The sequence below is a fragment of the Cydia fagiglandana genome, chromosome 23 (assembly GCF_963556715.1).
Source record: "Cydia fagiglandana chromosome 23, ilCydFagi1.1, whole genome shotgun sequence".
NCBI classification, from domain to species: Eukaryota; Metazoa; Arthropoda; class Insecta; order Lepidoptera; family Tortricidae; genus Cydia; species Cydia fagiglandana.
Window position 1 is genome coordinate 4,878,276 of NC_085954.1, and position 15,129 is coordinate 4,893,404.

A 15,129-nucleotide genomic window follows, 5' to 3' on the forward strand; every position below is an offset into this window, starting at 1 on the left:
AACACAAAAATAGGCTTAAAACCCCAATCGAATAATTGTTATTAACTTATTAGTTCTAGTTCTACACCGAATTAAAACAGCCCATCGAATACATAAAAATATCCACCCAACCATACAATAACCAACTCTATCAAGTTTACTATAAAGCCGCATATCGTTTGACCTAACAATATTCCCAGGCAATATCGTAAACAAACGGCGCGTGAGTCACAGCGGTTAAAAATAAACAAAACAGATCCATGCAAATGTACGTTGTTGTTCACATCGCTTGCGTATTGAAAGTTGAAGGACTTTGGAGCAGGCTATCTGGAACCAAAGGAATAAGGTACTTTCCTAATAGCAGGCGTGGCTCACTCCGCAATTTCATCGCTTCGCTACAGGTAGCTAAAAGTACATCCGTTCCACACCAATTTTGGTGGCTAGACATAAGCCGCGCGTGGCGCTGTCGTCACCTAGCGGCCATAATTATCTGTCCTGATCGGAACAGACGCGTTTTGTTCTAGAGTGAGTCTTCTGTACTATTATTTATTCTGTTCTACTAGTCAAATCATCTTCTGTTTTAGAATCGTCAAAACGATTTGCTAATATGGCATTTATGTGAAAACGAGTATAGTTACGTCACACTCAACTCTTTCTTTTTTTTTTTTTTTAATTATGAATAGGCTTACTCATGGCCACAGACTAGCCGAGGCGTAGACGTGCCCTACGATGGACTACGGTGGCCTCACCTATATTTTATACTTCAATCCCACATATTAAATATAAATTGTGTTAAAAATAACTGGTATCTATGTTTTTCTAATAATTATCTGGTGCTTTATTTCAAGCACAGTGTGAAAATTTTTATTTTAAGAAGAGGAAACATACCAATTACGTCCAATTGGAAACTTACCCCCTTATTCATCAACGCACTACAAACCTCTTTTAGCTAATAATCGTTTGTCCTTATCTGTCATTTTGACTTATGTATTTGTAAGAGGGAACAAGAAGTAGAGGCAGAGCTTGGTCACGACCCTCAGCTGTGAGGATAGCGACGAAGAAGAAGAATTTGTAAGAAAGGGATAAAACATAATTTAACTAAATCAGGCGCGTTAAGTTTAACATATCATTCGAGGTCACGTTATGTTGGTCCACCCGATAAACCCTCGGAATGCGCGGCTAGTTACAAACAAAAATAAACAAACGAGAGTCGCGGCCGATTTATCGCAACAGGCGGTGGAAAACGTGGAGCGCACGCCGCCGGCCGCCTGTTGCACCGCCGCGTAATGGTAACATTTCTAACCGCAGCTGCATTACTGTCAATTTTACTATGGAAATTTACAATGACAGCGACGCGTTCAGTACCGGTAATGCAGCTGCGTTTAGAAATGGAATGTTACCATAAAGTTGACATTTGCATGGCAACTGCAGGGGCATTCCAGACATTTGCATGGTCATTCCAGACATTTGCATGGTCACATAATACGAGGGAACTTGTTATATATGGTTTCGAGCAGGTGATGGGAGTAGTAGTTAAACACCTTATGTGTGATAGCACTGTGATAGTATAAGAACGTATATTCTCTAAATGCCTGCCCATATATCAGTGGCGTGAATTTAAGGTAAAAACAATGAAATGATATCGCGGTAGACCAAAGACCAAAGAGGTAGATAAAATTAATACGTTCTCTCTACTCTCTCTGCTCTGCTCTCTCTCTCTGCTCTGGTTGCTGGCGTTGCAGGCGTCCATAGGCTACGGTGACTGCTTACCACGTATGCTTGTTTGCCACCGATGTGGTATAAAAGAAACGTTCCGGTGCGACGGGCGTCCTCCAAATGAAGGTCGCGCCGTGAACCCGGCTGACCGAAAGATATGCGCTTTTAGAATACCACTCGATACGCACAATTTACCTTGAAATATCTTAATATTGTGCAATATGTTTCATTTTATCAAATATTTTAAATGTAAAACTTTCATTGATATATTATTATGTGACACTATAAATTTTTTTGTTTGTTATCTGCGAGTTATCTAACCGCATTTAGTCTTCTGTTACCGTTTAAGTTTCAGCTTTATCTACTTCATCACAAAGTCGATTTTTGTATGTGATTCTTGATCAAACTTCACGCTTTTTTCAATAATTTATCACGCTGTCTCAAAAGTTAAGAATTCTAAATCGCCTTTTTATAACTACTTGAAAAGAGTTATAAAATATTGTTGTTTGTTTAGATAAGTAATGCAATCGGAATGCAGCGAATTGGTATTACGATCACTACCAATGACATGGGATTTTATGGTAATGTGCAGTTAAAGAGTCACGATTTGCAATTTAGTACAATCAAAGTAGGACTAAGCTAAAAATCTCTAGGACAGTCCCGAAATTTGGTAAGTACGCTAATTAAAGGTCCTGTTTTCCATCCAATCGTTCGTAATTAGAAAATTATTTTCACAGTAACCAGCTGAAGGCATACTTTCAAATTAGATACGATTTGATTGATTACGAGCATCGCTAGGCCGGCGGACAATGATGATTTTACTGTATGCTTAACGCTAACGAACTAATACATAAACTGCTTATAACTCTCTTCCTTTGAGTTTGCTGTCTCGATTTTCTTCAGGTCAAAATTTCACAGTTCTTTATTCTTCGCGACGGAAATAACACACTTCCACATTTAACAATATTTTTTTCACTGAAAACTCTTATTAATCGCTACTCAAAATTCAAATTAGATTTTTATATCCTCTCACCTATATTAATCTTAAAAAGAGGCCGATTCCATTTTATAAAATTGATATGTTTTGATCTTATATTGTGAACTTGAGTCCGCGAGCGCTGCTACACAAATCAGCGTGAGCCACTGACGCTGTTTGGTCCTCACGAAATGTAATCATCAAATCAGGACTCGTCTCATAAGGCATCTCGCTCTTATACTTACTTATTGGTGCGCGTGAGATGTCTCATGGCATAACTCAGGGTCGCATCAAAATATCATCATCATTCGCTGCAAAATGCTCCAGCATGTCTTTTTCCTCCATACCTCTCTGTCGTTCGTCATCTCATCATCACCTGCTTCCCCTTCTGCTTCCTCTTCACACACAATCCATCCACCTTTTCCTTGATTTTTCTATTCTCTTACGTCCCAACATTCATTCCCAATACCTTTCCCGTCATATGACTTTCATCCCTCATCACATGCTCCTACCACGGACCATACCACGCTAGGCGATTTGAATCTTACGGCCCGATTCGAACAAATGCTTATAAGACCTAGGGAAGAGCGGTGCCTCCCAACACAGGCAATTCTTTGCTTACCGGGCGGCTCCATCCCCTAAACCATGGCCACGTGTATTTAAAAGAAATAAAGGCTTTTGTATTTGTATTTTGTATTTGTATAAGATTCATTTCTTAAGCAATGTCACTTCTGAAACTGACAGATCAGTGGCATATCAACATGCCATCAACATGGGAGACACTTGCTGGTGACCGTCCATAGTGCAGACATATTGCGAATGTGGCCGCACGGCGCACATTTGCTGCAAAGATTGGCTACGTCAGTCACCTGAGAGCGCACCAGCGACGCTCTCAGCTGTAGCAAAGCAGTCGTTGTAAACGAAAACGGCTAGGTGATGATGAGTGAGTGAGCGAGCGAGTCATATCGCTGTTGGCTCCTTTATTCAAATTAAGATCTTAACCTTATCAAGGTTTAAAGAGTAGAACTGGCCCCATGTTTTATGATAGATCGTGTTGATTGAAACAGCAAATTTATATTCCGCGCCGTGTGAAGTGACGGCGGAGAATTAAATATTATAAAATATCGTTATTTGCCGGCTGAAGAGTGATGGCTCATTTTCTGAATTTATATCGTTGGATGCCAATTTTATTTAAATGTTTTAAATTAAATTTTTAGATTCTTGCCAATTTTTTTACACAGCATTTTTATCGTATTTTAATTTATTGAAAATAAAAATTATTGTAGTTGTTTTATTCACTTCAAAGAGATTTACGTTTCTTTTATCTTTTGTATTTTGAAACTTGGGTAGTGAGACAATATAGGTCTTCAGGGTTTATACTTTTACTAACACAAGAACTTGAAATAAATCATATTTACAGCGTTTACTGAAATATTCATACCTATCTTTTTATAAAGACATCAGTTAATATAATTAATATAAATAGGTAAACATTTCTAATCGTCGCTTCATTTTTGTTATATTTTTACTGGCATTAACTATTCCTTTACTAGTACAAGCATGTATAAATCGTTTCTAAAGGAACTGCTCTTGAAATATCCAATTATGAAAACCACCTTGTTTCTTTCTGCATAAAAAAACTCATCTCGCCTTTGTGAACATTTTATTCTTCCATGAAAATTCTGGAATATTATAGCTTTATTCACTATAATTCTAGCAAATTCATCACAAAAGCTTTTCTCAATATAATCGAATAGCTATTCTAGTTATCCACTCGCCGGATATCCATTTTGTCGAAATACTGGTCATATACGAACTGTCGACGTCAAAAATATGTCAACACTTTTGCACCTTACCCCTTTGTAATAAGGCGAAAAATGTAAACATGTCTTTGACGTTGACTGAACATATTGGAACCATCTGTCGTCCGTCTTAAACTGATTTGGAGCTAAATCCCTGTCAAGCGTGTGCCGTGATGGACCAAATATGGTTCAGGATTTATTAGAAGCTAATTCGAACTTTCTTAGCTGGCGCAATGAACCAAAATTATTCTTGGCCTCCAACCCATGAGCACGCCATTTTGCTCGCTCGGTCGGTTGGTTTGATCGATTCGAACTTAAATTTTGACATGTAAAAAATATTATTGTGTTCTCATTCGCCCGTGCGTCTCGCTCTCGCAAACACATATGCAAACAAGTGTCATGCAAAATGTGTATAATAAAATGACACGTTCAAATCGGCCTCCTGAATTACTTAAGCGGGCCACAGACCATCAGTTTTAACTGCACAGTTTTAACTGTTTAGTCAAACTGTTCAGTTAAAACGTACGTGTGTAGGCAAATCTTGAATTGTGCAGTTGAACTGACGATCTAATCGAAATTTCATTAGATAAAGTTTTAACTGAACAGTTTGACTGAACAGTTAAAACTGTGCAGTTAAAACTGATGGTCTGTGGCCCGCTTTAGTTAAAACATTTGTTGAAAACGAGTCTTTTGGGTCCACAAATAGGTTTTATTGTATGCAAAATCATTTTGAAACACTCGGAACCCTAAATATGCCCCATCATTTCGTCCCCGAACCCATAACGCCAATAACGAATCTTATAGATTTTCAATAACGAACTTTGCGACCGTAAAAATGAAAAGTTAAACGGTAATATAATATGTAAAACAGGGGATTTCGGTGAAATAATTTAGCATATTCTTTGGCGGTGGATTTATTCAAATGAGAGGAAGTTTTGACTGGAGTACATGCGGCGTCTGTCGTGGAGGGTGTGGCCGCAGTTTTAGCGATTGAAATAAAATAAGTGTTCCGTAAACAAAGTTTTGTACGGAACACTAAAAAACCGGACAAGTGCGAGTCGGACTCGCCCACCGAGGTTCCGTACTTTTTAGTATTTGTTTTTATAGCGGCAACAGAAATACATCATCTGTGAAAATTTCAACTGTCTAGCTATCACGGTTCATGAGACACAGCAGGCAGACAGGCGGACAGGTCGGACAGTGGTCTTAGTAATAGGGTCCCGTTTTTATCCTTTGTGTACGGAACCCTTAAAATACAAAACCGCATTGCCGGGCGTTCTTAGAACTCCATTGTCACCGGATTTCCTGTTTGAGATTAGAAAATTGATCATAAAATTAACGGCCGTTCTAAGTTCACTTGTTTAATGTATGAGAGGAGGAGCGTTATTTTATGAACCATGCTTATAAGTCACATTGATTAATTTAGTTCTAATATTTTAAGTGTCAGTATTTTAATATGATAACATTACTTCAAAACTCCAAATATAGCGGTACAATTTTGCATTCTATATTATTATAAATATTTCTACTCTTCTTTTAACATTTTGATATTTCGCCTCCTACTTTGCAATATAATTTATCAACTTACTGACCAAAAAAAAGACATTATATCTTATCTTAATATTGAATGCGTTAGACGTTATGTTTTACTAGCCAAAAACTTGATATAAGCTTCAAAATACGAATAAAAAGCGAAAGGGTAATTTTGTAAAACTATTGATAATGCAAAATTGTTATCGCTCACACTGTCGCCCCACCTTTACCTCAATTTGACACAATGACGTTCAACATTGCTCCCATCGTCACAGCTAATTCTGTACCCTAATCCCCGGAATTAGGGTCTAAATTGCTTCGCCCACAACTTTGTTAGTCCAACTACCAGCGATTTGAATAATATCAATGTTCCAACTTGGATTAATAACAATTTTATGTTCGAGTAGTCATCTTATTGAGATTAGATTTGGTTTTTGACGCTTTATTTGGAAAGCGAGGTTTTATTAAAGATAAAGATAAAGATAAAAAATAGTTTATTCAAGTAGGCATATTACAATGCGCTTATGAACGTCAAATAAACCTTTACCGGCTCCAACCGTACACCTCTGCCCCGAGAAGATTTAAATCCCCCCTCAATTGGAGGAGGGTATCCCAATATGGGACCGGCAACAAACTCGGCGGGACACATCTTTTCAAAACATTATTACATCTTATAATTAACATGCATTACGAGTAATTAATACAATTTAAATTACTATAGAATTCATGCAATTATACTCAGTGAGTACATAACTTTATAGGATTTGATATAAAAAATAAACATATATGCACATGAAATCACAAATACGTAGCTCTTTCAGAAAACAAATCAAATCTTACAAAAGGAAAAGAAAATAAAATCAATAAAAGAAATGAGAATACATATTATATGAATCTAACTGATTGTTATGAGATGCTTTCATACAATTTGATGTGCTTTCTTACCTGAGCTGAGTCACCTTTAACTCTACACATAATGCCTTATGCATAATGCGTTATGCCTTGTATGTAACTTAAAGAAAGTTTTTTTGTTCGCTTTATACCTATAGGAATTATGGAATAAAAGGCAGAATGTTTTAAGTACATATTTACTATTTGATGAAGTTAAACAAAAAATTACCATTACACTGAAAAAGTGAATGATTAAAATGTACCTAGACATCTTTTGAATTGTGTTGGGTGTTTTTTGTGAGTTAATTTTAGAGAAAATTAATAGTATTAGCTTAATGATATTTAGGTATATGTTAGTACGGTTTTTTTTTATTTTACCAATTTTATTATGAAATAAAAAATATTACCAATTATTTTAATATACCTACACTAACAACATACGAATCGTCCTGTATTTAATTTTAGTCATAAGCTTTTTTTGTGTTTTGCAATATTTCCTAATACATGTGTTCGAGTTTAATTTACTTGTTGTACAATATTACAATTTTTTAATCATTTCTCGTTATCCCCTGCATTGAAAAATGAACCTTAACCCATTGCCATAAGTTTGAAAGCGTGGAGTCGGCGACGCGAGCGAAAGAGGCGCTACACGGCTGCGACATATACTCCGGATGCTGCACACTCAAAATTGAATATGCCAAGGTATGTTACTAATGTTTAAGTAATTGTAGACCTTAATACGTCGGAATAAGGATTACGAAAATACGTTTAAATAGAATATACTTTAGTATGGCCACAGAATAAATAATAGTATGTATTGAAGGTTCACTCTCTAACAAGACGCGACCATTACGACAGATATGACCGCTAGGTGGCGTATGCGCGAGCAGGCGTCCGTTCCGTAGCGGTGTGCGATAACCACTTTGGCTAGACACCAAAATTGATGTGGGCCGCATGTACTTGTAGGGCGGCGACGCAATCGCGGAGTGAGCCACGCCTGGTATGGCGATTTTTTTTGTCTTTAACCCTTTGCCAACACCATGCCGTGCGTGCGTATCGATAATGCGGCAACGATACGCACGCACGGTTTGGTGTTCAAAAGGTAAAAATGGCGATGTCATATCAAGATTTTTTTTTGTTGACATGTTATAAACTAAAATAGCTGTCATATATTACAAATCAAAATATTTAACAATATAATTTGATTTGTTCCAAAAGTTGCTCATGAATGTTGTTAAAAATGTGTAATATTGATGAACTAACGTAGATAGAAGTTTGCAGTTAATGAAGAATTAATCTTAAAACGCGTTCAATCGACATAAGTATATTAAAAAATTTAAGCGGCGCGATTCGGGAAATGATTTGGAGATTCACTAGATATGAAATAGTATAGATATGTGGCGTTCCACGGCAAAAGGTACCATTACCCCGGCTGAATATTGGAGCGGCGTTAATAACTGCGTGAGCGCCAGCCGCCTTAAGGTACCTTTTGCCATGGAACGTCACATATCTATACTATTTCATATCTAGTGAATATCGAATGCATTTCCCGAATCGCGCCGTAGGTCTTTAACGGCAGTTAATCGACTACACTTACATCCAAAAAAACCTTTAACCGACTGTTCGGTTTCATGTCATTTCAAAACATACTCTATCTCCCTTACAACAAGACATAATTTCGAGCAGCACGTGATCTCCTTTATCCAAGGGTAACCGGACACTGTGTAAAGAAAGCGAAAGGCTTCACTTAGTGACGGATGGACAGGCAAACACTTTACGGTATTTATTACATTATACAACAGATAGGTATACTGATATGGACGTATCGTGTTACAATGAATATCAAAAGTGTAACAACAATTTTTGAAACAATCGGTCAAGACGAAACTTTCGCTTGTAATAATTAGTTTTTTACTTTTCGGTCAAAGAGATACTCGTTAGAAAAGAAAACTGTAACTATAGCTGTTGTTGAATTGAATACTGGTTACTTTACCTAAAGTTTAGTTGATTTATGTACTGAAACACACCCAACTTGTAAGTAGAAAAAGTCGCCATAATCAAATTTTCTATGGGAAGTCAACTCTTCGTTTTTTTTTTAAACTTGCCGCCTTTTTCTATTGACAAAATCGCTGTGCCAGAGTATATAATTGTTTATTTGTTTCTGTATTATCAATATGACATTGCACTACGCTCTGTCCATAGACAACGTTCTATTTCCGTAAAACTCACAAAGAAAAATAAACAACTGCATCTATCCCAATGTACGTCCTCCCACCGTGACGTGTCGTGTCCAAATAACACAAACCGTTCTAAATTCGAAATGTATTTTTTTTTCAAACGAGACCGCAGCACGCGCGCAAACTGCCACAACGTTTCACGCTGCGCGAATCTAAAATAAAAGACGATCAAATGGAATTTAAGCTGCGATTTAAAATATGTTCTTACGTGTTGTGTTAAGATCTAATTTCGAATACGTTACTTATGTGAGATATGACAGGCGAAATGACATACATAATGGGTATTGTGGGTAGTTTGGAAATTGTCACTTTGCTGGCGCGGCGTAATTTAGTGGATTCGGTTTGATTTTCAAAATAAGCTGCATTCAAGCTCGTGTTCGAAATGAGCTGTAAATTGTTGAATATTGTCGCGACATTTCGTTTATGATTGCCGTGAATGGTTGCAATTTGTTTTAGTTTTATAGACTTTAAAAACTGCTACTGGTATAAAGTTAGTAGGTATGTGTTTTATAATTTATAATATGAATTGGGATACATACACATTATAGAACTAAAGATTATTATCTAGGATTTGTAATATACTTAATCCACATTAAAATCTCTGAAGCTTAAAAAGTTAGTTTAAAAAGTTTAAAAAAATCACGATTACAAACATGAAACAAAAAAACAAACATATTTTCTCTAAATAGTATTACCAGATTGTCCTGAATTTGAATTAAGGAAAAGCCTCAAAGGCTATAGGGCTTTATACTACAGTATTAGAGATATGTATTAGTCTCTATACTTAATAATACTTCCAATTTGGAGTTGTTAAACTGAAGTACATAAATATAGCCTCCATCTAATACGCTGTTTGCTACGGCGTAGGCGGCTACGCGCCGATTTCGTAGCGTCGCTACGAAATCCATTCGTAGTATAGTCGCCATGAGATATATCTGAGCGGCCGAGACGTTCACAGTATTTGAATACGTGTTCTAACGCCTTGATAAAAGAGGCGTGTTCAGATATTTGTGAGCGCCTTGGGCGCTCCCATATATCTGATGGCGACTGAACAATTAAGAACTCACGGCCCGATTCGAACTTGTCTAGATATGATATAGAATAGATATGTGTGTTAAAATTGACATTTCTTCAAACAAAAACGTCACTTTTGACACTGACATCTATTTCCATATCGTATCTAGTCGTAATATTTGACGTATTTTAAAGTTCGAGTTCGAATTTTTTTTTAATTATGGATGGGCTTACTCTTGGCCACAGACTAGCCGAGGCGTAGACGTGGCCTACGATGGAGCTCGCCCAGAAGGTGCCTGTTCACTCTTGATTTTATTTCATATTTATATTTTCCTTAACAATAAACTCCCGTATCACAGCTTCCGTTACATGTAAGCACAGTATTCGGGACTTTCGGGGGCTTTTTAGTTAAAAGCTCCTGAACGGTGCTTTTGTCGTGACTAAAGGTGACAATGACGACAATGGGCGTGACGGTGTTTTGCATAAATCATGTTTTTTTGTTGAATGGCTATTATGTTTAATAAGGGGAGAAATGGTTTTTTTTTAATGAGTATTATAATCTTTTGTCATAGCTTGACTTGTTTCCTAGCTCATTGCTCTTTTTATACTTACAGCGTGTAGTTTTAATACACTCATCTAATGTAACGAGGCTAGTGCTGTGAAATAATTTTCAAAGTTTTTTTTAATTTATTTTGTCTTTACTCAGCGATCGCCAACAGGCGGCCCGCGGGCCTACATACATACCCCCTTTTCATAAAACTTTACGGGCCTGATTTAGTGAAAATGACATGAAGACAAACGATTATTAGCTAATTGAAGTTTGTAGCGCGTTAAAAACTTTGTACTAGTTCAAATAAAAAAAAATACTTTGGATAGTATTTTTAATGTTAAATTGCCTACAATGCTTTTATAACACATACCGTAACACGATTTTTTAGGCTGTACAGTAGGTACCTTAACAGAACAATAAAGACATTCACAGTAAATTACTCGTGGCGTCAAAGCGGTTATTAAGGCGGAGAGTGAAAAATAGGATGGAAACGGAATCACCGGCGCGTGGTTAGGTTCCTATTAAAAGGAAATAAAAAGTTTCGGCCGCGGGGACGTGCGAAATAGCAGGGTGGCCAAGTGTGAGTCAGCGAAGATTTGAAAGAGGTTAAAATCCATAGATTATAAACGGTTGAAACTGTCAGGAATCTAAATAATATGTAGTTATGATGGAAACGGAATCACCGGCTCGTGGTTATGGTTAGACTAGATTAAAAGGAAATAAAACGTTACGGTCGCGGGGACGTGCGTTGTAGCAGGGTGGCCAAGTGTGAGTCAGCGAAGATTTAAAAGAGGTTAAAATCCACAGATTAGAAACGGGTCCAGCTGTCAGGAATATAAATAATTTGTAGTGATGATGGAAACGGAACACCGGCGCGTGATTATGGTTACTGGTTAGGTTAGATTAAAAGGAAATGAAACGTTTCGGCCGCGGGGACGTGCTATATAGCAGGGTGGCCAAGTGTGAGTCAGCGAAGATTGGAAAGAGGTTAAAATCCACAGATAAGAAACGGTTCTAACTGTCAGGAATCTTAATAATCAGTGGTGATGATGGAAACGGAATCACCGGCGCGTGGTTATCGTTAGGTTAGATTAAAAGGAAATAAAACGTTTCGGCCGCGGGGACGTGCGATGTAGCAGGGTGGCCAAGTGTGAGTCAGCGAATATTTGAAAGACGTTAAAATCCACAGATTATAAACGGTTGAATCTGTCAGGAATCTTAATAATCTGTAGTGATGATGAAAACGGAAACAGCGGCGCGTGGTTATGGTTAGGTGAGATTAAAAGGAAATAAAACGTTTCGGCCGCGGGGACGTGCGATGTAGCAGGGTGGCCAAGTGTGAGTCAGCGAAGATTGGAAAGAGGTTAAAATCCACAGATTATAAACGGTTGAATCTGTCAGGAATCTAAATAATATGTAGTTATGATGGAAATGGAATCACCGGCGCGTGATTATGGTTACTGGTTAGGTTAGATTAAAAGGAAATGAAACGTATATACGTATAATCTTTTGTCATAGCTTGACTTGTTTCCTAGCTCATTGCTCTTTTTATACTTACAGCGTGTAGTTTTAATACACTCATCTAATGTAACGAGGCTAGTGCTGTGAAATAATTTTCAAAGTTTTTTTTAATTTATTTTGTCTTTACTCAGCGATCGCCAACAGGCGGCCCGCGGGCCTACATACATACCCCCTTTTCATAAAACTTTACGGGCCTGATTTAGTGAAAATGACATGAAGACAAACGATTATTAGCTAATTGAAGTTTGTAGCGCGTTAAAAACTTTGTACTAGTTCAAATAAAAAAAAATACTTTGGATAGTATTTTTAATGTTAAATTGCCTACAATGCTTTTATAACACATACCGTAACACGATTTTTTAGGCTGTACAGTAGGTACCTTAACAGAACAATAAAGACATTCACAGTAAATTACTCGTGGCGTCAAAGCGGTTATTAAGGCGGAGAGTGAAAAATAGGATGGAAACGGAATCACCGGCGCGTGGTTAGGTTCCTATTAAAAGGAAATAAAAAGTTTCGGCCGCGGGGACGTGCGAAATAGCAGGGTGGCCAAGTGTGAGTCAGCGAAGATTTGAAAGAGGTTAAAATCCATAGATTATAAACGGTTGAAACTGTCAGGAATCTAAATAATATGTAGTTATGATGGAAACGGAATCACCGGCTCGTGGTTATGGTTAGACTAGATTAAAAGGAAATAAAACGTTACGGTCGCGGGGACGTGCGTTGTAGCAGGGTGGCCAAGTGTGAGTCAGCGAAGATTTAAAAGAGGTTAAAATCCACAGATTAGAAACGGGTCCAGCTGTCAGGAATATAAATAATTTGTAGTGATGATGGAAACGGAACACCGGCGCGTGATTATGGTTACTGGTTAGGTTAGATTAAAAGGAAATGAAACGTTTCGGCCGCGGGGACGTGCTATATAGCAGGGTGGCCAAGTGTGAGTCAGCGAAGATTGGAAAGAGGTTAAAATCCACAGATAAGAAACGGTTCTAACTGTCAGGAATCTTAATAATCAGTGGTGATGATGGAAACGGAATCACCGGCGCGTGGTTATCGTTAGGTTAGATTAAAAGGAAATAAAACGTTTCGGCCGCGGGGACGTGCGATGTAAAGCCTAACAAGTTCCTTTTTAGCCCTCGCCACGTTGCGGATTTTCGATGGAACTAATTTATTTTAATGGCAATTATTTTGTTTGACATCCGACATTGAAAGTCATTGAATGTCACCGATGTAAACAAATCGAAAATGATTGTAAATATTTCAGGATAATAATAGATTTTGCAATCAAAATGCCCAAAAAAATTCACACCGATGCTAAACAAATAATTTTAAATACATTAAAATACTTGCGACAGAAAAAGGATACGGGATTCAGTAGCATTCCATTAAACAATGTTGTGAAATTATTTGTTGACATGACGGGTACTGATTTTCATAGTGAGTTTGTAATAAACTGGTTAGTTTTGTACTAAATATGAATATTAATTATTAAATTATTATTTTTCTCATTTAAGGCGTCTTTAGTGCTATAATCAAAAATATTTATTATAAGAATGAGCCATTACCACCACGAGTGACTGAATCTGGTAAATATATATACGGAGGTCGAATATTTAGAATCAAATTATGGCGGATAGGTAAATTATTCATACTTAATTATCAACTAAACATGCTCTTTCGATTGGGTTTCGATTGGGAAACATACTTCTACAACTCACATGTACATAATTGTATACCTCACTCGCTCTTGCACGATGCCAATACACACTGTCCCGACTATTCATGACGTACACGTATTGTTGCTATATGTAAGCTGTTTGTAGCGACATTATATCAGGGCTAAAAAAGAACTTGTCAGGCTATAGCAGGGTGGCCAAGTGTGAGTCAGCGAATATTTGAAAGACGTTAAAATCCACAGATTATAAACGGTTGAATCTGTCAGGAATCTTAATAATCTGTAGTGATGATGAAAACGGAAACAGCGGCGCGTGGTTATGGTTAGGTGAGATTAAAAGGAAATAAAACGTTTCGGCCGCGGGGACGTGCGATGTAGCAGGGTGGCCAAGTGTGAGTCAGCGAAGATTGGAAAGAGGTTAAAATCCACAGATTATAAACGGTTGAATCTGTCAGGAATCTAAATAATATGTAGTTATGATGGAAATGGAATCACCGGCGCGTGATTATGGTTACTGGTTAGGTTAGATTAAAAGGAAATGAAACGTTTAGGCCGCGGGGACGTGCGATATAGCAGGGTGGCCAAGTGTGAGTCAGCGTAGATTTGAAAGAGGTTAAAATCCACAGATTAAAAACGGTTCCAACTGTCAAGAATCTAAATAATATGTAGTTATGATGGAAATGGAATCACCGGCGCGTGATTATGGTTACTGGTTAGGTTAGAATAAAAGGAGATGAAACGTTTCGGCCGCGGGGACGTGCGATGTGGCAGGGTGGCCAAATGTGAGTCAGCGAAGATTTGAAAGAGGTTAAAATCCACAGATTATAAACGGTTGAATCTGTCAGGAATCTTAATAATCTGTAGTGATGATGGAAAGGGAATACAATTACAGACGTTTTACTTCATAATTTAAAACCGGGCAAGTGCGAGTCGGACTCGCGCACGAAGGGTTCCGTACCATAATGCAAAAAAAAACAAAAAAAGCAAAAAAAAAAACGGTCACCCATCCAAGTACTGACCACTCCCGACGTTGCTTAACTTTGGTCAAAAATCACTTTTGTTGTATGGGAGCCCCATTTAAATCTTTATTTTATTCTGTTTTTAGTATTTGTTGTTATAGCGGCAACAGAAATACATCATCTGTGAAAATTTTAACTGTCTAGCTATCACGGTTCGTGAGATACAGCCTGGTGACAGACGGACGGACGGACGGACGGACGGACGTTGACGGACAG

The 15,129-nt window shown here is 37.6% G+C and overlaps 1 protein-coding gene across 3 annotated transcripts in view; it reads left to right on the forward strand.

Annotated features, from left to right (window-relative positions):
- LOC134675876 (heterogeneous nuclear ribonucleoprotein L) overlaps window positions 1–15,129 on the forward strand; it is a 678,145-nt gene that overhangs the window by 545,442 nt on the left and 117,574 nt on the right. For all 3 annotated transcript variants that reach the window (XM_063534203.1, XM_063534205.1, XM_063534204.1), the window contains exon 4: window positions 7,502–7,599. In XM_063534203.1, the coding sequence (XP_063390273.1) occupies window positions 7,502–7,599 (98 nt within the window). The remainder of the gene's footprint in view (window positions 1–7,501; window positions 7,600–15,129) is intronic.